This window comes from Giraffa tippelskirchi, chromosome 4 (assembly GCF_054371585.1).
Source record: "Giraffa tippelskirchi isolate mGirTip1 chromosome 4, T2T-mGirTip1v1.2.pri, whole genome shotgun sequence".
Lineage (NCBI taxonomy): Eukaryota > Metazoa > Chordata > Mammalia > Artiodactyla > Giraffidae > Giraffa > Giraffa tippelskirchi.
In genome coordinates, this window is record NC_137278.1 from 3,975,335 (window position 1) to 4,001,898 (window position 26,564).

A 26,564-nucleotide genomic window follows, 5' to 3' on the forward strand; every position below is an offset into this window, starting at 1 on the left:
CTAGTTCACACCCAGTAGGCACTGAACAAATGCTGGTTAAATGTAAGTAAAGGAGTGTCTTTATTTTTATTTACAGCTGTTGAGAGGAGCAGGCTTTTGGCAGCAGTAACTGCTGGTTTCCCCGTGGTCTGACAGCAAAACTGGAATCCCCGTGGCATGAGTGCCCATCAGAAGTGGGGATCAGCCGGCATGTTGGCTGAAGCAGAGGGGTGCTAGGCTTCCCACTGAGGTGGCAGATGGATCTGACCATCTCCCAGAAAGAAGCCTGCTGAAAGCCAAGCTGACCTGATCCCTGGGGGCAGCAAATAGGGAAGGATTTCTCTGGGCCCACCTGGGGCTACTTTGGCCTCTTGGGTTCTGACAGGGGAAGGCACTGAGCTCCTGGACCTGCAGACAGCATCAGCTTGGAAAAGACCCAGCTGCCACACTTTGTGGCAGGGGAAATGTTGGTCCAGAGAGGGAAAGTGACTTGCTCGAGGTCACACAGCAATTTGAGTCTCAAAACAAGTTTGATGAGTCCTGTCCAGGGCTGCCTCCAGGAGACTGGGGATCTGGGTGTGTGAGACTGGCCTCTGTCCAGGCGACATGGTCTCGGGGCCAGCGGGCCGGTGGGGAGCCAGGCTCGGGGCAGCCTCACTTGAGGTTGTGCTGGCTCTCACGGTGCCGCCGTAGGTCCACTTTGCGCTGGAAGCCCTTGGCACACAGCTCACAGCTGAAAGGCTTGAAGCCCGTGTGCTTCCGGCTGTGGGTGATGAGGTTGGAGCTCTGGCTGAAAGCCTTCCCGCACACCTGGCACTTGTGTGGCTTCTCACCTGTGGGGCAGCAGAGACAGGGTCAGGGTCGCCTGGGCCAGGTCCCCTGCATTTGTTCTCTGGGACTTTATTATGTTTTATCTCACATTCGCTTTCGAAAATTATTAGAAAAGGGAGGCAAGAAAAAGTCTGACCACCCACCCCCTCCAGGGAATTGTATCCCAGTTTTAGGGGTAGGGACTGGGTCCACTTTGTTTATCAGTGGAGCCCAACACCTGGCCTGGGGCTCTGCACAAAAGACGCACTGGTTAACAGCTGGGGAATGAATGACTGGGGGAATGAATGAATGGAGATACGAATGAACGGATGGCTGGAGGGGTGAATGGATGATAGAATGAGTGGATGACTGGCTATGGAAGGAATGGATGAGTGGAGGAATGAATGAATGAGTATCTGGGGGGATGAATGAATGATAGCATGGGGAATGCAGGAGTGTGGGCATGAATTGGGGAATGAGTAAATGCATGCATGGAGGATGAATGAATGACAAGTGAGGAGTGAGTGAGGGAAGGAATGGCAGCTGCAGGGGGAGTTCACCTGCCGCTCTCTCTTCCACCCACCCGTGGCTCACAGCGCTGACATTTTACTCTCTCCTCCCGGTATTTTTTCTGCGCCTTTTCTTTCCTTTAGGCAGCATAGCGTCCAGCCCTCCTGCTGGAGGGGAGCAGCCTCCCCTGGCAGCCTGACACTCACCCCCCGCCATCCCCCCAGCCAGGTCCTAAAGCCCGGACCTTCGAACAGTGATCGGCAGGGATGCCCAGAGGCTCGGCCTGGGCCCGGGGGGTGCTTGGAGGGGTTGGGGGGCCCCGGGCGGATGAGGGGCGCTGGGGTAGAGCGGAGCCCGGGCCTCACCAGTGTGGATGTAGGTGTGCTTCTTCATGTCTGACTTCTGGTGGAAGCGCTTGCCGCAGAACTGGCAGGGGTAGGGCCGCGTGTCCGAGTGGATGAGCAGGTGCGTGGACAGGGTGGACGAGCGCTTGAAGGCCTTGCCGCACATCCGGCACTCGAAGCTGCGCTCCTGCCGGAGGAAACGAGGCCCCGGGGGGTCAGGCGGGACCTCGCGGCCCGGGGCTGCCGAGCTGGGCGCAGGACTGGACCCGGCTGGGATCCCCTGAGGAACAGGACATTCCGTTGGGGTGGCCTCGAGGACAGGGCCTGGAGGAGCACGACGCAGGGATCCCCCTCCATTCCTGCCCCTCCCAGGAGCAGCCGAGGCCCGGCGGCTGAGCAGCGTCCTGTTGGGGAATCTTCCCTTGTGGTTTGCTTAAGAGTCTGAATTCTGGGGACCCTGACTCTGGCTTCTGCCTCTTATTTGCCACGTGACCTTGGGCAAGTCATTTAACCTCCCTGAGACTCAGTTTCCTCATCTGTACATTGGACTAGTGAGTAGTGACCTCAAAGGGTCATTGGGAGGATTGGAGGTCGAGAACTGAGCTGGCAGCTGGAGTGATTGTGAAAGTGATCACGAATGGATGCTCTCGCTATCCCGGCCTGTTTCTCCACCTGCGCTTTCGGATCTACCCGGGTGTTAGCCCTCAGGGCAGTTTCAAGTGCTTTCCCTGGAATGGGATTCTGAAGAAGGGATCTTGGCATCAGGCAGGGCTAAGTGGATGAGATGAACATTTAAACCTGACTCCCGGATTCTAAGAGTCAAGGGCCTCAAAGGTGAGAAACCTGCCCTGAGGGCCCAGAAGCCGGGGCCGTTCCTCAGCCTCCCAGACACCCACCTGAAATCCCACCTGAAATCCCATCCTAGCCTCTTCCAGTTGTACGCGGAGCCAGCCTGATCCACCAGGGACTGTTAAGGGCAGGTGATGGACACCCAGACCAAGGAGGCAGACAATAAGAAGCCCCAATCTGTCACTCTCAGGGGCATGGAGAGAGACCCACGCCAAGCCCCCTGGCATTCCCGGGGAGGGCACCCAGGCTCGTGTGCGCGGCCAGCTGCCCACCTGGGAGTGGACGTGCGTGTGCTGCTCCAGGCTCACAGAGTGGCCGAAGGTTTTCCCGCAGATGTCGCAGGCGAAGGGCCGGGTCCCGCTGTGGGAGCGGCGGGCGTGCACTTCCAGCCCGTGAGGGGTGGAGAACACCTGTGGGCGGGGGTGCAGGGTGAGGCCCAGGGGGCTGCAGAGGGGAGGGGGCACCCAGCTCGGCCATAGGTGCACGTACAGAGGAGGGAGCAATCCAGCGATCACTGGATTGCTGATTCTGCCGGCATGTGCTGTGTGTCCTGGGAAGGTCTCTTTCCCTCTCTATGTCTGGCTTTCCTGGCTATAGAATGGTGTGGGAGGGGGGATCTGGAAGGCCCCTTCTGGCCCTGTCTGGAGGCTGAATTGCCTGGTGGTTAAGAAGCGGGAGTTGGGCAGAGCCAGGTGGGAATGCTGGTTCTGATATCTACTTGCTGTGTGTTCTGGGGTAAGTGACTCAACTTCTCTGAACTTTAGCCCTTCGTCCACTTCCTGGAGCTCCTGCACATCAAGTGCCTAGCACAGGGCCTAATACACGGTCAGGGCTCAAAGAGTGATGATGAAGACGAACACTGTGAATTCTTGATCCCACCAGAGGACCCAAGTCACAGCACAGGGGGTGCCCAACTACGGACACTCGTGGCTGCCAGGGTGCTGGGGAGGGGGTGCGAGCAGGGCCCGAGAGCCCACCACACCCCGGCCCCCACCTTGCTGCATTTGATGCAGTGGTAGGCGTCCATGCCCGGGGAATAGTGGAGGCTGAAGTCCAAGGGTGGCTCGGCGCTGGGCACCAGAGGGCTGCCATACAGGCTGACGGAACGCTCCAGGAAGGCGGACTGCATGGTGGAGGGGGCCTGGCGGTAGCTGTGGCCGTAGGAGGAAGCCAGAGCATCCCAGGAGAAGCTGGGCTTGTAGAACGGGGGTGAGTCAGAGGAGGGCGAGTCCCCATCCTGGGGTCGGGGCGTCACAGCAGGTCCTTCTGTGGAGGGTGGGACGCTCAGTCTAGTGGTGACGCTAAGAACAGGGCGCCCACTCCCCACCACCCTCCACCGTGACCCCATGCTGAGGCTTTGGTGTGCAGTCCAAATTGTTTACTGCGGGGGGAAGGTCTGGGTGCTCACTGTGACTCCTTGACTTTTCAGTCCAGAAACGCACCCCAACCCCTGCAGAGCGCCCACTTTGCCCACTGCGTGGGCCTGCCCACCACACGGGAGTTCTTATCTGGGAATAATCTCACCGTCCTAGAGGAATCCAAGCAGAAGCCAGAGAGCCCATACTGTCGACCCTTCCTGACTCCACAGCTCCAAGGGACCCTGCTTCCACGAGCCTGTCCACCCTCTAAGTCCCCTTGCGCCCCCTGGGAAATGGCGGGGGCCCCGGGCTGGGCACCTGGGGCTGAGGCCATCCTGGTCATCGAGCTCTGCTCCAGCTCCAGCTGTGGCTCCCGTTTGAGGTCCGTCCAGTCCAGGCGCTGGTTTGGGAATAGGGTGCTGAGGACAGGGCTAGTGCTCAGGACCTGGTCCCTGGCCACTGTGGGGGAGACAAAAGACAGTCAGACTTTAGCTCTGGCTAGAGGTCTGGTAAGAGTAGGGGGTTGGGGGGACACCAGAGAGAGACCCGCTGTGGCTCCTCCTGGAGACACACTCAGGGGCTTCTACCAAGGATGCTGGGAGCAGGGTGGAGACCAGGAGGAGGAGCCCCCCCACCCCCTGGAGAGCTCCATTTTTCCGAGCACCCAACTTCAGCCCTGGATCAGCCCTCCGATCACAAATCACGTGTCAGCTGCTGAGGACCAGATCCAATCAGGATGTGCTCATCACCCCCACAGGGTGAGAAGAGATGGTGCAGCCATTCATTCATTCATTCATTCAACCAGCATTTACTGAGCTCCTCCTGATTCCAGACTTGGAAGAGCGTCTACTTCCGGATGGGATGCTCCTGCCTCTACCTCTTGTGGGGCAGGGAGGCTGGTGGGTGCGGCCTCAGACCGGCCTGGCCTCTGACTCACCAGGGCCAGGGGCAGGTGGCCACAGCAGCTCATCCTCCCGGGCGCGGGGCTGGTGGTAGGTGTGAGCCTTCTTGCTCTTCACCAGGAAGGAGCGTGGCATTGTCAGCGGGTGCCCCACACCTACCAGGAGAGAGGGAAGGGTTAGGCAGGACAAGAGGAAAATGCTCCTTTATGTTTCAGGGCCTCCTCCTAAAATCAGAACCTGCTGACTTGGGTTGGATGGGTGTGCCTGCGTGTTCAGTCACTAAATCATTTCCGACTCTTTGCGACCCCATTGTTTGTAGCCCCTCAGGCTCCTATGTCCATGGGATTTCCCAGGCAAGAATACCAGAGTGCATTTCCACTTCCTCCTCCAGGGGATCTTTCCCACCCAGGGATTGAACCTGTGTCTCCTTCATTGGCAGGTGGGCTCTTTACCGCTGAGCCAGCAGGGAAGCCCTCCTGGGTTGAACAGTGCCCCCTTAAACTTCGTGTCCACCCGGAACCTGTGACTTTGACCTTGCTTGGAAAGAGGGTCTCTGTAGATGTAATCAAGTAACGATGAGGTCACACTGGGTTCAGTGAAACCCTAGATTCAATATGACTCGTGTCCTTCTAAGAAGAAGGAAATTTGGACACACGCGCACAGGAAGAAGGCCACGTGGAGGCGGAGGCAGAGGTTGGAGGGATGTAGCCCCAAGCCAAGCATGGCTGGCCACCACCAGAAGCTAGGACAGAGGCCTGAAACGGACCGTCCCTCAGAACCTCCAGAAGGAGCCGACTTTGCCGACACTCTGACTTTGGATTTCTAGACTCCAGAACCCTGAAAAAAATCTGCTCCTATGTGTTAAGCCACCTGGTTTGTGGGTTTTGTTTTAATATTTATTTGTGTTGATTTAGTTGGTTGCACCAGGTCTCAGTTGCAGCTTGTGGGATCTTTGATCTTTAGTTGTGGCATTCCGGATCCAGTTCCCTGACCAGGGATTGAACCCAGGCCCCCTGAATTGGGAGTGCTGAGTCTCAGTCAGTGGACCACCAGGGAAGTCCTGGTGTTTTGTTATGGCAGCTACAAAGCCTAACATCCCTCACTGCTCTCTTGCTGGGAAACCAATACGCTCACTTCTAGAAGACCCCAGATCAGACTGCTCCTGCCGCGTACCCTGAATTGTGCTGGGAACAGAGAATGAAGGCCAGGGGTACCTCCATTTGTGACCCACTGTGGACCCTGTGCCCAGAAAACTGTTTCCACATCCCACTGGGGTCTGCATTCAGAGACCGTGGAAACTTGTGGTCTGAGCTCAGGTTTAGGAGTCAGGTGCTCGTAGGTTGGAATCCCAGCTCACCTGCTGTGCAGTTTGGGGCAGTCTCTTGACCTCTCTGGGCCTGTTACCTTTTCTGTAAGGTGGGGCCTCCAGGTTCAGGAGGTTAGTGAGCCCACTGTATGTGCTCAGTGCCTATCAGAGGAGAGCCTGGCAGGTGGACTGCAACGGGGGAGGCCATGTCAATCACAAACCCACACGATCGTGTAAGTCGAGACCTGATGCGCCCTTTTCCACGGCCCAGCCCAGAGCCTGCTCTCCAGGGAAGAAAGAGCCTTTTCTCTCTCCCTGTGGGTGGACGGGATGGTTGGAGCTGTATGTGGGGCTCAAGGCCCGACACTGGAGGCCTCCTGAGGTCATTTTGTGCACACGGAGGAAGAGGTCAGTGTCCACCAAGTCCAGGGACTGAGCACTGGGCAGCCCAGGCCCAGTACTCAGCCCGCGGGTCAGCGGCCGGGTGAGGGGCAGAGCCAGGCCAGCCTGACTGTCTGGTCCTCCTGGCTTCCGGTGCAGAGCCCTCTGGGGCACAGAGCAGCTCCGGCCCCTGCCCCCCAACATGTTTCACCTCCCTGAGCCCAGCCATGAGGGTCTCCTGAGGGGTCCCAGGAGACAGAGCATCATCAGGTGGTCCTCCCCTGCTCCACCCCCAGGCCCGTGCGGGCAGAAGTTGGGAGGAATTACTCAGTCACTGCCCATCTGCCAGCAGCTCTGCTTGGGCCTGGAGGAGGAGGCATCCTCCCGGGCCACGCTGGGCAAGGCTGCAGGCGTGATAGGGCCAAGCGCGGGAAAAAGAGCACGGGAAACAGCTCGCGGGGAGCTCCGAACAACACCAAGGCTCTGGGTGATAAGGCCGGGGCCTGGAGTTGGGGGCCGGGAGCCGGCAGATTAGAGGGTGCTTGGAGCCCTGCCTGGGGAGCCGTCCCTGATCACCCCTTCCCCAAGGGGACGACCCAGAGCAGGCACCAACTGTGCCCAGCCCGCCTGCCCCTCTGGGGGCAGCAGGAGTCTGGGCCATGGCTGCTCCTCCCTGGGGGACTGTCTCAGGCCCAGCCCCCCCTTGATGGAAGCCTCAGTTTCCAGATCTGCTGAATGGGGATCACAAACCAACCTCCTGGGGCTGCTGGGCTGAGAAAGGACCTTTAATTATTCCAAGCGTGTAAGGGGCCCAGAGGGTGCCGGGGGGACCTTGGGGTGGCGGCCTCTGCCCGCGGAGCAGAGGCTTGGTGGGGGCGGGCCCTGCATGGTCCTGGCGGGTCGGGTGGCATCCCCGCTGCCTGGGCTGAAGCCAGCGGGCTTGGATGGGCATGAGCCCTGACCGGGAGCCGGGACACGTTCCAAGCCCCTCCCTCTGGGCTCTGAAATGAGGGGGTGGGACCTGAAGGCCTCTGGGGTCGTCCAGCTGTCAGATTTTGACCTCAAAGGCCGGGCTGGCCCGCCGTCTTCCCCAGGCTGTGGGGCAGCCGCGGCTGCCTTATCTTCCAGCGACAGTCTTCTTCCTCCTGCCTCCCCGTCTCCCCCCACCCAGGGCTCCCCACACCCCTCTTCCTTCCCCCTTCTAACTCTTGGCTTCGGGAGCCCCCCCTCAAACCTTCCAGAGGAGGCCAGACCCTGGGCAGAGTGGGAGGAGACCTCCACACTCTGGGGGAGGGCTAGGGGGACTGGGCTCCCCTTGCCTTTTGTTCTGGGGGGACCTCCAAGAGCATGGTCTGTCTTTCAATCAAAAGATGATTTAAAAAAAAAAACACAGCATTTTATTAGTCGATCACCTCAAACCAGAGGTAGGTGTTAAAGCCGCTGAGCTAGAATACAGGGGAATACTTCTTGCAGTCTCAGCTCCGATAAGCCTGGTCTGTGATCTGAGTAGCTATAACCCCATTTTACAGAGGAAGAGTTGAGGCTTAGAGACTGGCTCAGGGTCCCAGAGCGAGGCGGAGCTGGACTCGGAGGTCCACCTCCCAGGCCTCCGTGTTCTTGACCGTCAGACCACAGGGTGGGCGCTGGTTCAGGACAGAGGGAACCGAGCTGACAAGCTAAAGAGGAAACCCCGACAGCGTGGTGTCATAGACTCTGATCCCCACCAGGCGAGGGAGGCAGTGATCATCTTTGCAGGTCGTGGACACCCAAGGCTGACAGAGCCACGTGGCTTGTCCAGGGCCTCGCGGCAGGGCCAGGCCCATTGCCCCTGCCCTGCAGGTCCTGGACTCCTGGCCCCGCGCTCTGCTGGACTGCGTGCGATCCTTCCAAAAGTGAAGATCGCCTGCCTGGAGAAGGGAGGGGAAGACTCCCTGGAGGGGCAAGAGGGGTGGGGGCGAGAGTCAAATTCCCTATCTTTGGTCTTTTTAGGAACCCAGCCGGCCCCACCTGGGTTCATGAGGAGTTTGGGGTGGAGAGGCTGGCAAGAGAATAGACTTCTTTTAGGAAGCTTCTGTGACCACTTGGGCTCAACCCGAGGAGACTCTCGAGGTCAGTTGATGGGAATTCAGGCGATAACACAATGGCACTCTGGGATTCGGGGGCACTTAAACAAGGGAGCAAAGGGGTTCCCCATTTCTGGGGTTCCCCAGATGGAGGAAGGTTTCTCGAGGCCTACTCTAGTGATACCCCCCACTCCCCAGCCCTCCCTCCCTAGAACATTCTCTCCACTAAGCCTGACAAAGTGATAGTGGCACAGCCAAGCCTACAGCCGAGCCGTCGAGCTCTCCGTGGGGGCCAAATGCACCCAGAGAACTTCCTTCTGGCCCCTGTGAGCTGAGTTTAAAAAAAAAAAAAAAAACAGGAACCAATCACCTATACTATAGTTAATTAACAACCACACCGTTCTGATTCACACGGACCTGTTCTGAGAAAGAACTAAGAGCAGAGATTGTGAAAGAAGACCAAGATTTCTTCATAAAACAGAGGCCCTGATGGTATAGGGGCCTCCGGAGAGAGCCTCGTTGTTAATATCTCTTCAGAAACCCCCAATCCTGATAGAGGGTCCCCCCGCCCGCCCTGGCCCTGAGTCAGAAGCTCGGCCAGTGCTTCTGAAGCGGGGTAACCCCACGCTCCGACTTCCACATGGAGCCAGGGCAGCTGGACTGGGGTTTCCACGCAACGCGGCACCTCCCGTGCAGCCGAATCGGGTTCCGTGACCTTGAACTTGACCCCGTCGGCCGCCAACCTGGGCCTTGGTTTTCCTATCTCTCAAAAGGACGGTTGGACTAAGAGATTTCTAAACTCTCCTTTCGCTCTAAAATCCCATGCTGGGGTTCGCTGTCTCTGAGCGCGGGACTGATCCACCTTGACTAAGAAACTCATCACGCGGGTTCCCTTTTTGGGAGGGTTGAGAAAGACTCCGCTGTTTCTCAGCGTCTGCTAGGAGGGACCCCTGGACTTCCTTTATGTTTGAAGACATGACTCAAGGGGAAACACAAACAAACAAGCCACTCGTCCCACGTAGGAGGCAGGCGGCATGAGCCCTGGTCCTTCTCGGGACCCCAGCAGAGAGTAGTCATCAGTTCCATGTGAAATTTGGAAGGGTCTCAAAAGCCTCTTTGTAAGTTCAGAGAATGTAAGGTCAGAAAGCATCCCTGGTGGTCCAGTAGCTAAGACTCCGAGCTCCCAATGCAGGAGGCCCGGGTTTGATCCCTGGTTGGGGAACTAGATCCCACATGCTGCAACTAAGACCCAAGACAGCCAAATTAAAGAACAAAAAAGAATGGACGAATCCACCTCTGGGTATATACCCCAAAGAATTGAAAGCAGGGATTTGAACAGATATCTGTACCCCCAGGTTCATAGCAGCATTATTCACAATAGCCAAAAGGTGGAAACAACCCAGATGCCCATTCATGGATGAATGGATAAACAAAATGTAGCCTAGACATAGAAAGGGAATATTATTCAGTCTCCAAAAGAAAGGGGATACTGACCCATGCTACAGCGTAGATGAACAATGAGATCACCATACTACTCGAAATTAAGTCAGACACGGAAGGACAAATACTGCGTGACCCCACTTATCTGAGTTACTTCGAGTCGTCCAGTTCGGAGACAAAAGGTGCATGGTGGGGGCCAGAGGCCGGGGGGAGGGAAAAGCGGGGAGTAACAGTGTGACGGGGACAGTTTCAGTTTTCTGCAAGATGAAAAACGTTCTGTAGGTGGACAGTGGTGATGGCAGCCCCACAAGGTGACTGCACTAAAGGCCCTGAGCCAGTTCAAAGGTGGTTCAAACGGCCAGTTTCATGTTATGTGTCGTTCACCTCAATAAAAACAAAAGGGAGTGAACAAAACATCCCCAGCGTCTCTAAGCCTAAGCGCTCCTGTGGATTCGAATTCCTTGAAACAGAGGAACAAAAACCCCTTTAAGACTGAGGAGGGGTCAAGTTTTCTCTCGTTTCTGAAAAAGGCTGAGAGGTTGTGTCACAGTGAAGCCTCGCATATGATCGGGTTGGTTTTCCTGGGTTGGGGGGGGTGGCGATCTGACTCCTGAGACTCTCCAGTTGAATCCCCTACCCCACCCCACCCCACTGTCCGACAGCCTGGAGGGAATGCTCTGCCCTGGTTGAGTGACTCCATCAGTCAAATCTAACCAGGTAGAGCTCTCTGGTGGTCCTCAAGACCTTTTTGCTGAGAAACTGATATTCTGACCCCCAAAGCTTTTTTTTCTTGTTTTGGCTGCTCAACTTGCCAGATCAGGGATGGGATCGAACCCATGCCCCCTGTAATGGAAGCATGGAGTCCTAACCACTGGACCTCCAGGGAACCCCCTCTGCCCCCCAAATCTGAGTTGGAAGAAACCTCACATATCTTCTTATGCAAAGAATCCTTTCCGAACCACCTCTGAGGACCAGAAAGTTTCCCCTTCACTAAGACTGAAATCTTTTTTTTTTTAATGAAATTTTATTGGAGTATAGTTGCTTTGGGGGGCGATGGGAGCCACGCCGCACAGCATGTGAGATCTTGGTTCCTCGACCAGGGATTGAACCAGTGCACTCATGCACTGAAGCTTGGAGTCTTAACCACTGCTGGGGAAGTCCCTGAAATCTACCCACTGTCCACGAAGAAACGTGCAGGGGGTGAGCCCACGTGGGCAGGTGCACCTCGCCCGGTTTCCACCAGACCCGCGTCCGGAGCCTGCAGGGTAATTTGTGCACCCCTCCCCACCACAGTGTCTCATGAACACCGTGGACGCCCTTCCCAGAAAAATGCGCACAGGCGCACACCCACGGTGACTCTGCGCTCTGCGCGCTGCCCCCTTAACAAGCCCGTTTAGAGCGGGCACCTCTCCCCACTCAGCTGCTGTCTTGGCTTTTCCATCAAAATTAGGTAGAAGAGGCTGAGGCACCATCTCTCCCGTGTCTTGTTGCCGGGGGCTGGGGTGGGGGGTACGGTGGAGATGGCAGCCTCCCCGCTCCCCTGAGGGGCTCCGATGAGAAGAGCCTCCCTCTCCAAGGGAACCCTCTCCCGGGATCTTTGGTGAAAGTTGCCTGGGGCTCTGGGTGCTGAAGCTAGGACTCGGTTCAGAGTCCTCAATCGCACTCTCTCATTTCACAGCCAAGAAAGGCTCCGAGCGCCCTGGGGACAGACCCAGCCCGAGCCCACAGGTGGGGGACACCACGGGGCACCTCCACGTGTGACCTGCCTCGCCTGTCCAGGTCCCTGGGAGAACCGAGGTGTGGGTATGACGCTGTGCAGGCGGTGATCTCTGTCAGCCTAGAATCAAATCTTCAAAGGGTGTTCATGGGACTTCCCTGACAGTCCAGCGGTTAAGACTCTGAGCTTCCACTGGTTTGGGTTCGGGTTCTATCCCTGGTCGGGGAAACGAAGATCCCGCGTGCCTTAGAGCCAAACAAGCAAACAACAACAAAAACACCCCCGGGGTTCACGCACAGTTGGCGGAAGGTAATTCCTACCCGGTACGCGGGCTGGAAGCATCTCAGCTAAGACTGCCTCCTAGCCGTCTCTTCTCCTCTGGGCTCCAGAGCTGAAAGCCACATTCCACAAAAGAGATTTTTTTCCAGCCCACCTTAGTCTTCCTAGGACTGCCAAAGGGACTAGGTAACCTACTTGGAAACAATCGAAGTGAGATATGCAAATTTCAAAAGAAGAGGCAGGGGCGTTCTGCGCACTCACCTGTCCGGAGCCGGTCCGCGGGGAGAACCTGGCTGCGTTTCTCTGGGGACCAGTGCCGCCCGGTCAATTCGTGACTCTCGGCACAAATAGCTGCTTCTCCTTTTTTTTCTCCCCACCCTCTGTGTGTGTGTGTGTGTTCCTCTTCTGTTCCCCTCCCTGATTTTCAATCTGATTATTTGTGTCAAAATCTGGCGGCTAAGGAACAGCCAATGGAGAGAGCGCGAGAGCGCGGAGCTCTATTTGCTTATCAAAGCTCTCCCGGACTCCCCATTCTCTTCTCTAACCCTCCACTCCGGGAGCCGCACTCTCCCTCCGGAAATTTTTAACAACTTGTGGATTTTAACAGTGATGGCTAAATCCTTAAACTTTTGAAAAGTGAAGTTGAAATGTAACATTTACTTAAAGACCTGATCTTGGGTAGAGAACTCATTGGATTAGTCTCTCTCTTTCCTCCTTTCGCCTCCTTCCCTTTTTTACCTCTTCTCTTTCTTCTCCGTTCTTTCCGTCCTCCCCCTCTTTCTTTCCTCTCCTTCCCTTCCTCTGTCCCTCCGTGGACTCAGCTTCCCCAGCGCTCGCCTAGGAAGCCCCTGGCTCGCGCTGCTGCAGACTGCTTTTAGAGGGGCCCCCTCTTGTCCTCGCAGAAGTCGCCGTAAAGAAAAAAAACAAAAGTCAAAGTTCACGCTTCCCCAGGCTTGACCCTAGATTGAGTGAAGAGCAGCGGGCGTGGTACTGAGCGTGGACGCTTCCCGCATTCCTGGGACCCTCAGCCGCCCGGGCGCACCGGGCGGGCTGCGCTCGGGTCCCAGGGCCCGCGTGTGCTGCCACCTGGTGGCCAAGGCGGGCACGGCGCGGGGCCGGCCTCCAGGTGTCCCGACACCCACGGGAAGGCTGGGATGGCCTGTGGCACAGAGGTTCCTTTGAGCTTCTCTGGTGACTCAGACGGTAAAAGCGTCTGCCTACAATGCGGGAGACGCGGGTTCGATCCCTGGGTCGGGAAGATCCCCTGGAGAAGGAAATGGCAACCCACTCCAGCACTCTTGCCTGGAAAATCCCATGGATGGAGGAGCCTGACAGGCTACAGTCCATGGGGTCGCAGAGTCGGACACGACTGAGCCACTTCACTGGCACAGGGGCCCACCCCTGACCCCCCTCCCCCAGACCTCCTCCCTCCTTCCCGGCCCCTCAAACCTCCTCCTCCTCGGGCCTACGGATGGCTGGTTTGTTTCAGGAAGATTTGCATATGGGGAGAACTCACAGAATAGAGCACTGTTAGGCTAATTTGCATGCTCTGCCAGCCAGCCGCGATGGAGAGATTGTGTTTCTCTCCTAAAGAAAACAAGTTTGGTGACAGGAAGCCCCGACCCAACTGGAGGCCAAGGTCCAAGTTGGAGAGAAAGAGGGGCGGGGTTCTGACAAGAGGTCTCACTGTGGCAGGGCAGGTGGCCAGCCTGCGGGCCTGGGGTCTGCGCCTGGCTCCCCCGTCTGAGGGTCCCAATCCCAGGCCACCAGTCTCTCTTCTTGGTGGAGAGAGAGTAGTGGAAATGCCTGGAATTTTCTCTGCATCCTGTATTTTGCCCACAGTCACCTGGAACTGTTTGTCGTTATGCAGAAAATTTGACAGAGTTCAAGGACATGAAGAAAAGCAAAAGACAGGGAACCCCCTGGTAGTGCAGTGGTTAGGACTCTGCTTCCACGGCCAAGGGCCCAGGGAACTGAGATCTCACAAGTCAGACTGTGTGCCCCCCCCAAAAGATGTTTTTTAGAAAAATGACTAGGTTAAGAAATAAAAAATTATAAATAATTCAAGAACTTGTCCCTTAATTCATTTCATTATACACACATGCTCACATTTTGCTACTGTTAATTAGCTGGTCTTTTTCCTTCCCTCACTGAATGTTATTTTGTTTAAATACCACCTAAATTCTCCTGTGGCTTTTATTAACATGTTTCATGATTTCATAGTTTTTCATGGCTTACCTTACCCACTGCTTCCTCCATTCAGGCCATTTAGTTGCATGGGGTTTTTCCTAGTGTAAAGCCATGTATCAGGCATGCGCAGCTAGCTGTTGTTCTGAGATGTAATCCCACTTGAGGTCCTTCTCCACCCCCTTGAGTAACCAACTCAGGGATTCCTTTCTTAGACCAGGGTCCCAGCCTGCAAGCAAAGCCAAACCTTCCCTGGAGCCACGTGTGTGTGTGTGTGTGTGTGTGTGTGTGTGTGTGTGTGTGCACGCTCAGTTGTGTCCAACTCTTTTTCAATCCCATAGACTGTAGCCCACCTGGCTTCTCTGTCCATGGGATTCTCCAGGTAAGAGAACTGGAGTGGGTGGTCATTTCCTCCTCCAGGGGATCCTCCCGACCCAGGGATCAGACCTGTGTCTCTCGTGTCTCCTGCATTGGCTGCTACTGCTTAGTCGCTTCAGCCCATGTCCGACTCTGTGCGACCCCATGGACTGTAGCCCTCCAGGCTCCTCGGTCCATGGGACTCTTCAGGCAAGAATGCTGGAGTGGGTTGCCATTTCCTTCTCCAACCTTTGACTAGACGGACTTTTTGTCGGCGAAGTGATGTCTCAGCTTTTTAATACACTGTCTAGGTTTGTCATAGCTTTCCCTCCAAGGAGCAAGCGTCTTTCAATTTCATGGCTGCAGTCACTGTCCTGAGCTCCTTATGTTTCTCTTCAGCCAAAATTTGGTCACTAGGTTTAAGAGGATACTTACAGGCAGAATCTTTAGCACTGCGCCACCTGGGAAGCCCAGGGCCGCCTGCAGCCCCCTCTATGGGAGAGCAAGGGTTCAGGACCCCAGAGACTGGGCACATCAGTGGAAGCTGGGAGACTCCCGGCAGCCTCCTCACACAAGCTCCTGCAGCTGAGGCCCCGGGCTCTGGATCTCGTCCGGGACTGCCTGCAGAGCCAACACCACTCCTTCAGTAGGCAGCCCTGGAGATGAAACGCCTTCACGGAGCCTCTCCCAAGGGCTAGGTCACACCAGCATCCTTGTACCCACTCATTCATTCATTCCAGTTGTATTGGTACCTTTCATGTAGCAGGTGCCTCCTTCTCCTCTCCCCTCCCGCCAGCTAAAGCTTCCAGAATAAAAGCCCACAGACTGGGTGACTTAAATACCATTTATTTCTCACAGAGGCTGGGGAGTTCAAGGTCAAAGTGCCAGCAGATCCAGTCTGCAGAGGACAGGCTTCCTGGCTTGTAGACCTTCTCACTGGGTCCTCACGTGGCAGAGAGAGGGCGAGCTCTGGCCCCTCTTCCTCTTCTTTTGAGGACACTAATCCCATCCTGGGGGTTCCAACCTCATGACCTCATTTACCTTACTTATAAACCCATTTACCTTCCAAAGTCCCCACATCCAAACACCATCACCTTCATTCATTGACACAGGGATTGGGGGAGACGCAGACACTCAGTCCATTACATCCTTTAGTTAATACGTGTTTACTGAGTACATATTAGGTACCAGATGCTAGGGTTTCAAACAAGAACAAGACAGGAGCCCCAGTGAGCTTCTCCTTTGTCTAGCAGGTGGGACAGAATACACTGAAATTTACAATTTGGGGTAATACGTGCTGTGATATAAACATGGTTTGCATGTAAGCAAGGAGCCTGGGGCGTGGGGAAATGGACCCAGACCTGGAGAGTTAATGAAAGAAGTGACATCTAAACTTGACACCAGACTGAGTTAGTTGGCTGGGGAAGGACCTTCAGACAAATGACAGCGGCCAAGTCCAGCATGAGTGGAGGAGGCGACTGAAGGAAGGGGAAGGAAGGACAGGACATCTGAGAGATGAGCCTAGAGGGACTTCCCTGGTGGTCCAGTGGCTAAGACTCTGAGCTCTCAATGCAGGGGAGCCGGGTTCAATCCCTGGTCAGGGAACTAAATCCCACACGGTGCAACTAAAGATCCCACCTGCCGCAACCAAGACTGAAGCTCTCACGTGCTGCAACGAAGACCCCTTGAAGCCAAATAAATACAAAAGTTGTTGTCATTCAGTCGCTCAGTTGTGTCCAACTCTTTGCAACCCCGAGGACGGCAGCACGCCAGACTTCACCGTCCTTCACTATCTCACAGTTTGCTCAAACTCATGTCCACTGAATCATGGACACGGTGATATTATCCAACCATCTCATCCTCTGTTGTCCTCTTCTCCTCTCGCCTTCAATCTTTCCCTGCATCAAAGTCTTTTCCAATGAGTCGACTCTTCATATCAGGTGGCCAAAGCATTGGCGCTTCAGCTTCAGCACCAACCCTTCCAATAAATATTCAGGACTGATTTCCTCTAGGATTGACTGGTTTGATCTCCTTGTAGTCCAAGGGACTCTCAAGAGTCTTCTCCAACACAATTCAAAAGCATCGATTCTTCAGCACTTAGCCTTCTTTATGGTCCAACTCTCACATCCATTCATAACTACTGGAAAAAACATAGCTTTGACTATACAGACCTTTGCCAGCAAAGTGGTATCTTTGCTTTTTAATATGCTGTCTAGGTTTGCATTGCTTTCCTAAGTAAGTATTGAAAAAATAAAAGCATCTGCCTTCCAATACAGGAGAGACAAAATGAAAGTGAAAGTGTTAATCGCTCAGTCACGTCCAACTCTGCGACCCCATGGACTGTAGCCCAGACTCCTCTGTCCATGGGATTCTCCAGGCAAGAATACTGGAGTGGGGTGCCATGCCGGTCTCCAAGGGGATCTTCCCGACCCAGGGATCGAACCCAGGTCCCCCACATTTCCGGCAGATTCTTTACCGTTTGAGCTAGCCGGAAGCTCCCCCAATACAGGAAATGTGTGTTCAGTCCTTGGTCATTGAACTAAGATCCCAGATTCCTCATGCTGTGGGGCAACTAAGCCCTTGCACCCACAACTAGAGAAAGCCTGAACACTGCAACAAAGACCCAGCGCAGCCAAAATCCAAAAAAGAGAGAGAGATGAGCCTAGAGAATAAGTAGCAGCAAGATGAGGAAGATTCCTGTCCAGTTTAAAAACCTTCAATGATTTTCCTTTACCTAACAGGACAAAAAAATCTCAGCTTTAGAAGTTAGCATTCAGCATATTCACAGCGTCAGAACTCTCTCAAAGGACAGCACTTTTTCAGATGCAAGTTGCAGAAACTGATTTAAACTGGTTTAAGAACAACCACAAAACAATTTCATGTCACTGAAAAGTGTCTACTTCAGGTACGGTTGGATCCAGATGCTCAAATGATACCGTCTGGATTCAGCCTCAGGACATTTGCATTTGTTGTCCGCTCTGCTGGATGGCCTAACCCCAGCTCTTCCCATGGCTGACTCCTTGTCATCCAGGTCGTGGCTGAAATGTCACCTCTGTTGCCAGATCTCCTTGGACACCAACTAAAGCAGGACCTTCCCATCCCAGGCACTTTCTGCTTCATCAGCCTTGCTCTTCTTGACATCCATAATTTTCTGAAAATACCTTGCGGATTTCTTTCCTTTCTATTGATTTTGGGGCCTGACTGCCCGCAAGGCATGTGAGCACTACACGAGCAGGGGTTGCATTTGCCTGGCTCACAGCTGCGTCTCCAGTGCTTAGACCAGTGTATGGTAGACACTGATGGCGTATTTACAGAATGAATGGATGGATCAGTCCAGGCATGAATACCTCACTTACCATCTCTCAGCTTTGCTCTATCCTGGGGCTGAAATCCCCAACATTACTAGTTGTAGTCTGTAAGTTCAGAAACTCCAGTGGAAAGATAGATGCTTTCTCAATAGTTTCAGTAAGAGGCCAGGGCCTGACTCTAATTGGCCCATCTCTGCACCATTCACTGTGGCAAAGGAGGGATATGGTCCTCTCACCGGCCAGGGCTGGCCAACTTTCTGCTAAAACCACTCGAGAGTGGGGAAAAGGGTTTGGGGAAGGATACAGAGGAAGACCATGTAGATTGAATAAGGACACAGAGACTGAAGGCAAAAGGAGAAGGGGGTGGCAGAGGATGAGATGGCTAGATAACATCACCAACTCAAAGAACATGAATTTGAGCAAACTCCAGGAGATAGTGGAGGACAGGGAAGCCTGGCATGCTGCAGTCCATGGGATCCCAAAGAGTCACAAATGACTTAGTGACTGAACAACCACAACAGAATCAGGCCAGCAAGGTGTTTGGGGAAGCCTTCACTTTCTAACCATCCTTGTCACCTGACTATGTTGTATCCTTTTCTGCTGGAGATTGTTGAGTGAAAAAAAAAAAAGCACAATCTAAAAGTTGAGAATTATGTTTTATTTGGAAGACGCAAGCCTGGGAGACAGCCTCTCAGCTCTGAGGGATTGTTTCAAAGAGGAGCCAGGATACATAGGAGTTTTTGCAAAAACAAACAAAAAACACACAGGCAGTTGAACATCAAAAGATTGCTGATTAAAGGAAGTCCAGACATCTCAAGTTAATGAATTTAGTGCTTTTCTACGTGTGGGAAGAAGCAAGAGTCTGGGTTTAATGAAATTACTCCTTTGCTACACATCCTAACTCTAGGGCCAGTGTCCTGGTTTTCTCCACTCTGAATCTCCTAGGGGGCACCCTTGGGTGACGGCTGCAGTGGTAGCTGGCGTGGTGGCCACAGCGTGCTCTGTTTACTGATATGGGAGGCGGCATTCTGTGTCCAACGGACCAGATGCCAATTCCTGCCTTTGCCCTTCCTGTTCCCCGTCTGGAATGTCCTTTCTCTTCAGTCTGTTCCGTCAGGAAGCCTTCCGGACTCCCCACAATCTCTGGGGTCACCTGTGGTATAAAGCATTTGGCCCAGCCATGACAACCCTTGGATTCTTGTCTCTGTCCATCGTCCTGGGCACTCAGCAGATTCTTATTTTTGGTTGTGCTGAGTCTTCGTTGCTTCACGGGCTTTTCCCGAGTTGCCTTGAGAGGGGGGCTGTTCTGTAGTTGGGGTGCACAGGGTTCTTGCTGTGGGGGCTTCTCTTGTTGAGGAGCTCGGGCTCTAGGGCGGGTGGGCTTCAACAGCTGCGGCTCCTGGGCTCTAGAGCGCAGGCTCAGTAGTGGTCGCGCATGGGCTTAGTTGCTCCGGGACACGTGGGATCTTTCCGGATCAGGGATCAAACTCATGTCTCCTGTACTGGCAGGCAGATTCTTTACCCCTGACCACCAGGGAAGCCCCTCAGCTGCTTCTTAATGAGACCAGCAGCAATCTGAGGGTAGGGACCCTGTGGACTCTTGTCTCAGCAGACAACAGGCACACACTGACCTTGGCAAGGCTCACCTGGGCTCTGCTCCGGGGGCAGCAGGGTTCAGGCTCTGGTCCTGGCACCAGCTGGCATTAGCTGTGTGACCTTGGGTACCTTTATGGTACCTTTATGGCCTCGAGTTACGATGGCCACAGAATGCAGCAAACAGGAGCTGAGCCCACCTGCTCCTGCAGCCTGAGGATGGACTAGGTGGTCTTAGCCATGGGGGTGGGTATGGGGGTGCCCAGAGGCTGTCTCCCCACCCCCATTCTCCTCGACTTGCCTCCTGGTGCCGGAAAAGCACCCATCGCAGTCCTGTGGCAACTCAGTCATTCAGGGAGACTGAGGGGCTCTGTCCAAGCACAGGAGCTGCAGGCAGCTGGGGTGGAGGGAGCCCCACACTGCCTGCCACTCGGGCACAGCAGTGGTGCCAATCGCACCAACTAAGCACCACGGGAGGCAGCAATGCACAGAGCCACCACACGGTGGCGCTCCTGCCCCCTTTCCTCTAACAAATCCGCTTGAAAACTGGCTATTTATTAATATTTATTTATCTACCTGGACTGCAAGGAGATCCAACCAGTCCATCCTAAAGGAAATCAGTCCTGAATATTCACTGGAAGGACTGATGCTGAAGCTGAAACTCCAATACTTTGGCCACCTGATGTGAAGAGCTGACTCGTTGGAAAGGACCCTGATGCTGGGAAAGATTGAAGGCGGGAGGAGAAGGGGACGACAGAGGATGAGATGGCTGGATGGCATCACCGACTCGATGGACATGAGTCTGAGTAAACTCCGGGAGCTGGTGATGGACTGGGAGGCCTGGTGTGCTTCGGTCCATGGGGTCGCAAAGAGTCAGACACAACTGAGCGACTGAGCTGAACTGACCTGGGCTTGACTGGTGGCTAAATTGGTAAGGAATTCGCATGCGATGCAGGAGACGCGGGTTCAATCCCTGGATTGGGAAGGTCCCCTGGAGAAGGAAATGGCAACCCACTCCAGGATTCTTGCCTGGGAAATCCCACGGACAGAGGAGCCTGGTGGGCTACAGTCCATGGGGTCCCAAGAGTCGGACACGGCTTATTGACTAAACCACCACTATCTATTTACCTATCTACCTACTTATCTATCCATCTACCTAATTAGAGGTGAAATCACAAAGCAAAATATGATCAGAGTAGAAAGAATAAAACATGCACCTCCATCGTAATGTGCGCTCAATTTCCCTCCCCCCCTTCCCTCCTTCCCTTTCTCCCTGCTTCTTCTTCCCTCCTCCAGTCTCCCTCGCCTCATATCTATTAAATACAGGTGTGCCTGCGTCCTAAGTTGCTTCAGTCGTGTCCGACTTCTCACAACCCTAGGGACTGTAGCCCACCAGGCTCCTCTGTCCATGGGGCTTCTCCAGGCAAGAATACTGGAGTGGGTTGCTGTGCCCTCCTCCAGGGGATCTTCCCAACCCAGGGATCGAACCCATGTCTCTTACATCTCCTGCACTGGAATGCAGGTAGGGGCTTCCCTGGTGGCTCAGACGGTAAAGAATCCACCTGCAATGCGGGAGACCTGGGTTTGATCCCTGGGATGGGAAGATCCCCTGGAAAAGGGAAAGGCTACCCACTCCAGTATTCTGGCCTGGAGAATTACATGGACAGAGGAGCCTGGCGGGCTACAGTTCATGGGGTCGCAAAGGGTTGGACACGACTGAGCGACTTTCACTTTTTCTTTACCACCAGCGCCACCTGGGAAGCCCATTAAAAACATACGTGCATATAATGTTTCTCAATTCAATCAAGTCTCTATTGGCCCTTTGCTCTTGGGCACTGCACAGGAGTCTCTCCCTCAGTCCGTGAGCTTAACCCTCCCATCCTCCTGCCTCCACGACCCTCTTGATGGGAATGGGCGGCATCCTGGAGGAGGACCACCAGGTGAGGCATGAAGGGGTGTCTTCATGCCACAAGACAGCTGGTTTGCCTAGAGGCCCATGATAAGAAAGAAGGGTGTTGAGACTCAGGTGGGGAAGCTGAGGCTACAAAGGAAGAACCTGCAAGGGCCAGCGCTTCAGCCTGACGCCTCCCAGCATCACCGGCAGGGGCGTGAAACAGGGGACCCCGTTTCTAGGTTTAGGAAATAACCAGATGATCAAGCAGCTTCTTGATCCTTCTCGGCTCCTTCTCCCCCACAGTGACTTCATGAAGCCCTCTGGCAGGAGGCTGGGGAGGACTGGAGAGGGAGAGTGGCTGCACATCCCCAATTCAACCACCTGAGGTTTCAGGAGGGGGAACCGAGGCCTGGAGAGAGACTTGCCAAGATCACACAGTTCCCAAGAAGCAGAGGCAGGACTCGTAACTCTTTTCCACAGCCCTTCCTCCTAATGGAGACCCTTGTTTGATTGCCTCCCACCTAGAAAACTCATATATGTTTATTATTTTTAATGTTTTATTTATTTGGCTGTGCTAGGTCTTAGTTGCAGCATGCAGGATCTTTCTGGTCATGGCTTGTGAAAATCTCCACTGCCGCATGCCAACTCTTAGTTGCAACATGTGGGATCTAGTTCCCCCGCCAGGGATTGGGCCTGGGGCCCCCGCATTGGGAGCTCAGACTTGGCCACTGGACTGCCAGGGAAGTCCCCAGTACCTTGTATAGGTTTTTATAAAGCGTGAGACCCCAGTGGCAACTAATAGAGCGGATAACGTCTGATTCTCCAGCCACTTGAGTGCAATGAGTGCGCCGTTGTGGTCCTCAGACCTGGGCTGCACCCGGCCTTGACACTCACCAGCTGCAGACGACAGGTGGGCACTGGCATCCCTGAGCCTCAGGTTTGCCATCTCTAAAATGGAGCTAAGGTAAAGCTTCCCTTGGAGCTGCAGGTAGCAAATGAAAATAATACACACAAAACGCTTTACACAGGTTCCAATGCTTTAAATGGGTGAGGTAGCACATCTCAGCAGAAATCCTCAACTGCGGCCTCTAGAACTCTGCCCTTTCTCCCTCTCATCAGACAGTCTGGAAGCCTGAGCTGCTGGGGGCAAACGAGCAAACAAGGCGTGTCGGCTTGATTCCTAGCAGGTGGTTGTGCTCATTTACACGGTAGGTTGATGATTAATGAGACTCATGACATCTGGTTACTGCGCTGTGAACCCTCAGTGACTTCCGCGTTTGTATTCTCTGGACACGCACAGGAGGCTGTGGGTGTGGAGGAAGGAATACAAGTCCCGTGGATGTTTTCCCAGGCCAGAGAGGCTGCAGGGCCTTCGCAAGCCTTGTGTCTTTCAGTCTCGGGGAGCAGTTGGTTCCTAGGAACTACTGACCCAATGATGGGAAGAACCAACCCCAGGGGCAGCTGGCACCACAGTCAAGTCCACATGGTGATGTGTGTGTGTGGGGGGGCACCTGCCAGATGCCAACAGGGCAAGAACCCCACCTCCTATTCCTCAGTCCAGCTCCACGACAAACATACGACAGCATCAGTAAGCTTGTGTGTATTATTTGACGCGAGTTTGTATTATTCCCAACAAGCAGCGTGTATGTAGCCCAATACGTGTGTGTGTGTGAATTTGTGTGTGGGACCATTAGCCAGCCTGAGGAGGGTGAAAATCGCCCCACGGATCCTCACCTCCCCAGTCAAGCGCCCCCTACTCGGTAGCAGCCCCAGCAGGCAGTGGCCTTGGAGCCCGGATCGGCAAACAGGAGTTTTCTGTGGCTACTGAGAGGGGAGAGACTCTGTCTTTCCCACATCCTATGTGGGCCAGTGGTCTCTAGGCCTGGGCATAGCTTCAGCCTCCAGACCAAGGAAACAAAGCCTCAGAGGAACCCACAAAGAAGTGAGAGCCAAGGATAGACATTCAGGAAGATGCACACATCTCTGCAGAGAACTGGACATGCAAACCCATCTGGGCAAGAGCATTCTATCTCGATGCTGATTGGCACCAGTAGTGTCCTGCAGGGGGCGCTGTCTTCCAGCCGCCAGGATTTGCACTCAATTTACATCCATTTTGCATGTACCTTCAGAGGTTTTCAAATTACCGTTGTATCACTGTCCCCTGAAGGGTGAGCATTTTTTCATTCCTGATACTTCGTGTCATCCCAAGAGCATGTAGGGAGGTCTCCTCCTCTGAAGAAAAGGATGCAGAGGCGGGGAAGAGAGCGAGGACCCAGTGGTCTTTTGACTACAGTTAGTACATCCTTGAAAGGTGGTCTGTGTACACATTTCTGCAAGATGACCGGTTTGCAGTTTAAAAGGACACGTATGGTAAGCTCATTTGGAAAGTAGGAAAGAATCCTTTATAAACCACCCCGCCCAGATCCAGCCATTTCACTCCCGGATATGTACCTGAAGCATCAAGGCAGGGACTCAAAGAGACACCTGTAAGCCCATCTTTCCAGCAGTCGTATTCATAACAGCCAAGCGGAGGAGGCTGCCCAGTGCCTATCAACAAATGAATAAGTAAACAAAATACAGTATATCTGTACAATGGAATATTATTTAGCCTTAAAAGGGAAGAGAATTCTGGGGACTTCCCTGCTGGTTCCAAGTGGTAAAGAATCCACCTTGTAATTCAGGGGACACGGGTTTGATCCCTGCTCAGGGGATTAAGATTCCACATACTGCAGAGCAACTAAGCCCTCAACCCACAACTACTGAAGCCGGTGCACTCTGGAGCCCACGCTTCACAACCAGAATCCATGCACCGCATCGAAAGATCCTGCATGCCACAACAAATAAATAAAGGAAGAGAATTCTGACACGTGCCATAACACAACACGTATGAACTTTGAAGACACCCTGTTAAGCTTAATAAGCCAATCACAGGACGAACACTTTATTCCACTTACACAAGGCATTTGAAGAAGTCAAAATCACAGAGACAGAAAGCAGAATACTGACTGCTAGGCGCTGGGGTGGGGAGGTGAGCTATTAAGTAGGTACAGACTCTCTATTTTACAAGAGGAGAAAGTCTTGAAGATGGATGGTGATGCTTGGTTGCAGAACAATGTGAAAGTGCTTAACGCCATTGAACTGTTTACACTTGAAAATGGTTAAAATGTAAATTTTACGTTATGTGTAGTTTTTGTTGTTGTTGTTCAGTCACTTGGTCGTGTCTGACTCTTTGCTACCCTATGGACTGCAGCACACCAGGATTCCTTGTCCTTCACCATCTCTCTGAGTTTGCTCAAACTCATGTCCATTGAATTGGTGATGCCATCCAGCCATCTCACTCTCTGTCGTCCCCTTCTCTTCCTGCCTTCAATTCTTCCTAGCATCAGGGTCTTTTCCAATGAGTTGGCTCTTTGCATTAGGTGGTCAAAGTATTGGAGCTTCAGCATCAGTCCTTCCAATGACTAGTCAGGGTCGATTTCCTTTAGGATGGACTGGTTTGAACTCCCTGCTGTCCAAGGGACTCTCACGAGTTTTCTCCAGCAACACAGTTCAAACCATCCTGCCCAAACCTTTATTTTTCCCAGACACAGAGAGTGAGGGTAAGGGCCAGAGAATCCCACCATCTCATGATGAGGATCTCTGATTTCCCTTTGCCACAAAGTCCAATTATGTTTCGATCTTCCAATATTTTTGCAAGGTTAATTATGAAACATTTCCAACAGGAAAGTGAATGAAACATATCTAATGAACACCTATATACCCCCCTCTGCTATTCAACAATAATTATCATTTGCAAACTGTGCTTTATCTTTCTATATGCATTTGTAAGTGTATATAAATGTGTTTTGTTTTGATAAAACATTTATAAGTTATATTGCAGACAAGAGGACACTTTGCCCATTAATACTTGAGCGCATATCTCCTAAAAACAGGTATTCTTACATCATCACATAACTGTGATGATCACACCTAAGAAAACTGTCAATAATTTCCTAGCATCACTGAATATTCAGTTCATACTCACTTTTTCCCCAATTTACCACTATTTTCTTCTATAGTGGCTCTTTTAGAATCCGTTTCAAGCACTGCATTTGCCTGCTTCTTTAGTCTCCTTTTAAAAGTCTCCTTTCCCTGGAGGCTCAGTGGTAAAGAGTCCACCTGCTGATGAAGACGACTCAGGACCGATCCCTGAGTCTTTCCTCCAGGCGTCATGAAGACCCTCTGGATGAGGAAATGGCAACCACTCCAGTATTCTTGCCTGGAGATCCCCATGGACAGAGGAGCCTGGCAGGCTACAGTCCATGGGGTCACAAAGAGTCAGACATGACTTAGCATGCACGCGCACACACATTAGTCTCCTTTATGATATTAATAGAACAGTGCCCTCATCCCTTTCTTTTCACATTGATTTTTTTCCCCCTGAAAGAGCTCAAGCCAGTTTGGTAGAAGGGCCTGCTTTCTAGATTCATCTGTGTCCTAGAGGTGCTGTGTAACCTGCTCCTCACTCCCGTGTTTACTGGAAGTTAGGGCCAAGATTTGATTTAACTCAGGTGAGACGTTTTAGGCAAGGATACTTCTCAGGCAATGCTGTGGGCTCCATGGCACTGGAGGTGCCTAATGTCAGACTGTCCCACTTTCATGATGCTGTTTGGTCACTGGGTTAAAGAGGTGACAGCCAGCTGACTTCATCATGAAGATGAGTTGAGAAGCAATCTGTGCACGTGGGCTAAGTCGCTTAGTTGTGTCCAGTTCTTTGTGGCCCTGTGGGCTGTAGCCCACCAGGCTCCTCCATCCATGGGATTCTCTAGGCAAGAACACTGGAGTGGGTTGCTGTGCCCTCCTCCAGGGGGTCTTCCTGACCCAGGGATCAAAAGAGTAATACTTTCTCATCATGCAAAAATCCTGTTCCCCACAGCCTTCTCCCAATGGGTTCGGTCTCCGTTGATGGTTCTTGCTTGAATCAACAGTTTCATTGTTGGTTGGAAATAGTGATCCTTGTAGCATTCCTTCTGCATTTATTATCTGGCTTTTTTTTCCCTGTAAAGACGAGCTTTCCCTCATTAACTATGGATGAGCCAGAGTTCTTCCAAATATAAGAGTGTAAATGATGTCTTTTCAATTGCTGATTACCATAGTAATGGTAATGCCAAAGAATGCTCAAACTACCGCACAATTGCATTCATCTCACACGCTAGTAAAGTAATGCTCAAAATTCTCCAAGCCAGGCTTCAGCAATACATGAACCGTGAACTTCCAGATGTTCAAGCTGGTTTTAGAAAAGGCAGAG

The 26,564-nt window shown here is 53.2% G+C and overlaps 1 protein-coding gene across 3 annotated transcripts; it reads right to left on the minus strand.

The window, feature by feature from the left end:
• Nucleotides 1–36: 36 nt before the first annotated feature.
• Nucleotides 37–12,322, minus strand: GFI1B (growth factor independent 1B transcriptional repressor). 3 transcript variants are annotated; one of them, XM_081590757.1, is made up of 7 exons: nucleotides 12,200–12,322; nucleotides 4,788–4,907; nucleotides 4,169–4,309; nucleotides 3,487–3,758; nucleotides 2,765–2,902; nucleotides 1,665–1,830; nucleotides 37–812 (listed from the first exon to the last, which is right to left on the minus strand). In XM_081590757.1, exons 2-7 carry the CDS (start codon nucleotides 4,885–4,887, stop codon nucleotides 634–636), a joined length of 996 nt encoding a protein of 331 aa, XP_081446883.1. In that variant the 5' UTR covers nucleotides 4,888–4,907; nucleotides 12,200–12,322; the 3' UTR covers nucleotides 37–633. The 3 variants fall into 3 exon arrangements, with proteins under 3 accessions (XP_081446883.1, XP_081446882.1, XP_081446884.1); XM_081590756.1 differs by having other exon boundaries at nucleotides 1,665–1,923; XM_081590758.1 differs by lacking the exon at nucleotides 2,765–2,902.
• Between the last annotated feature and the right edge of the window lie 14,242 nt (nucleotides 12,323–26,564).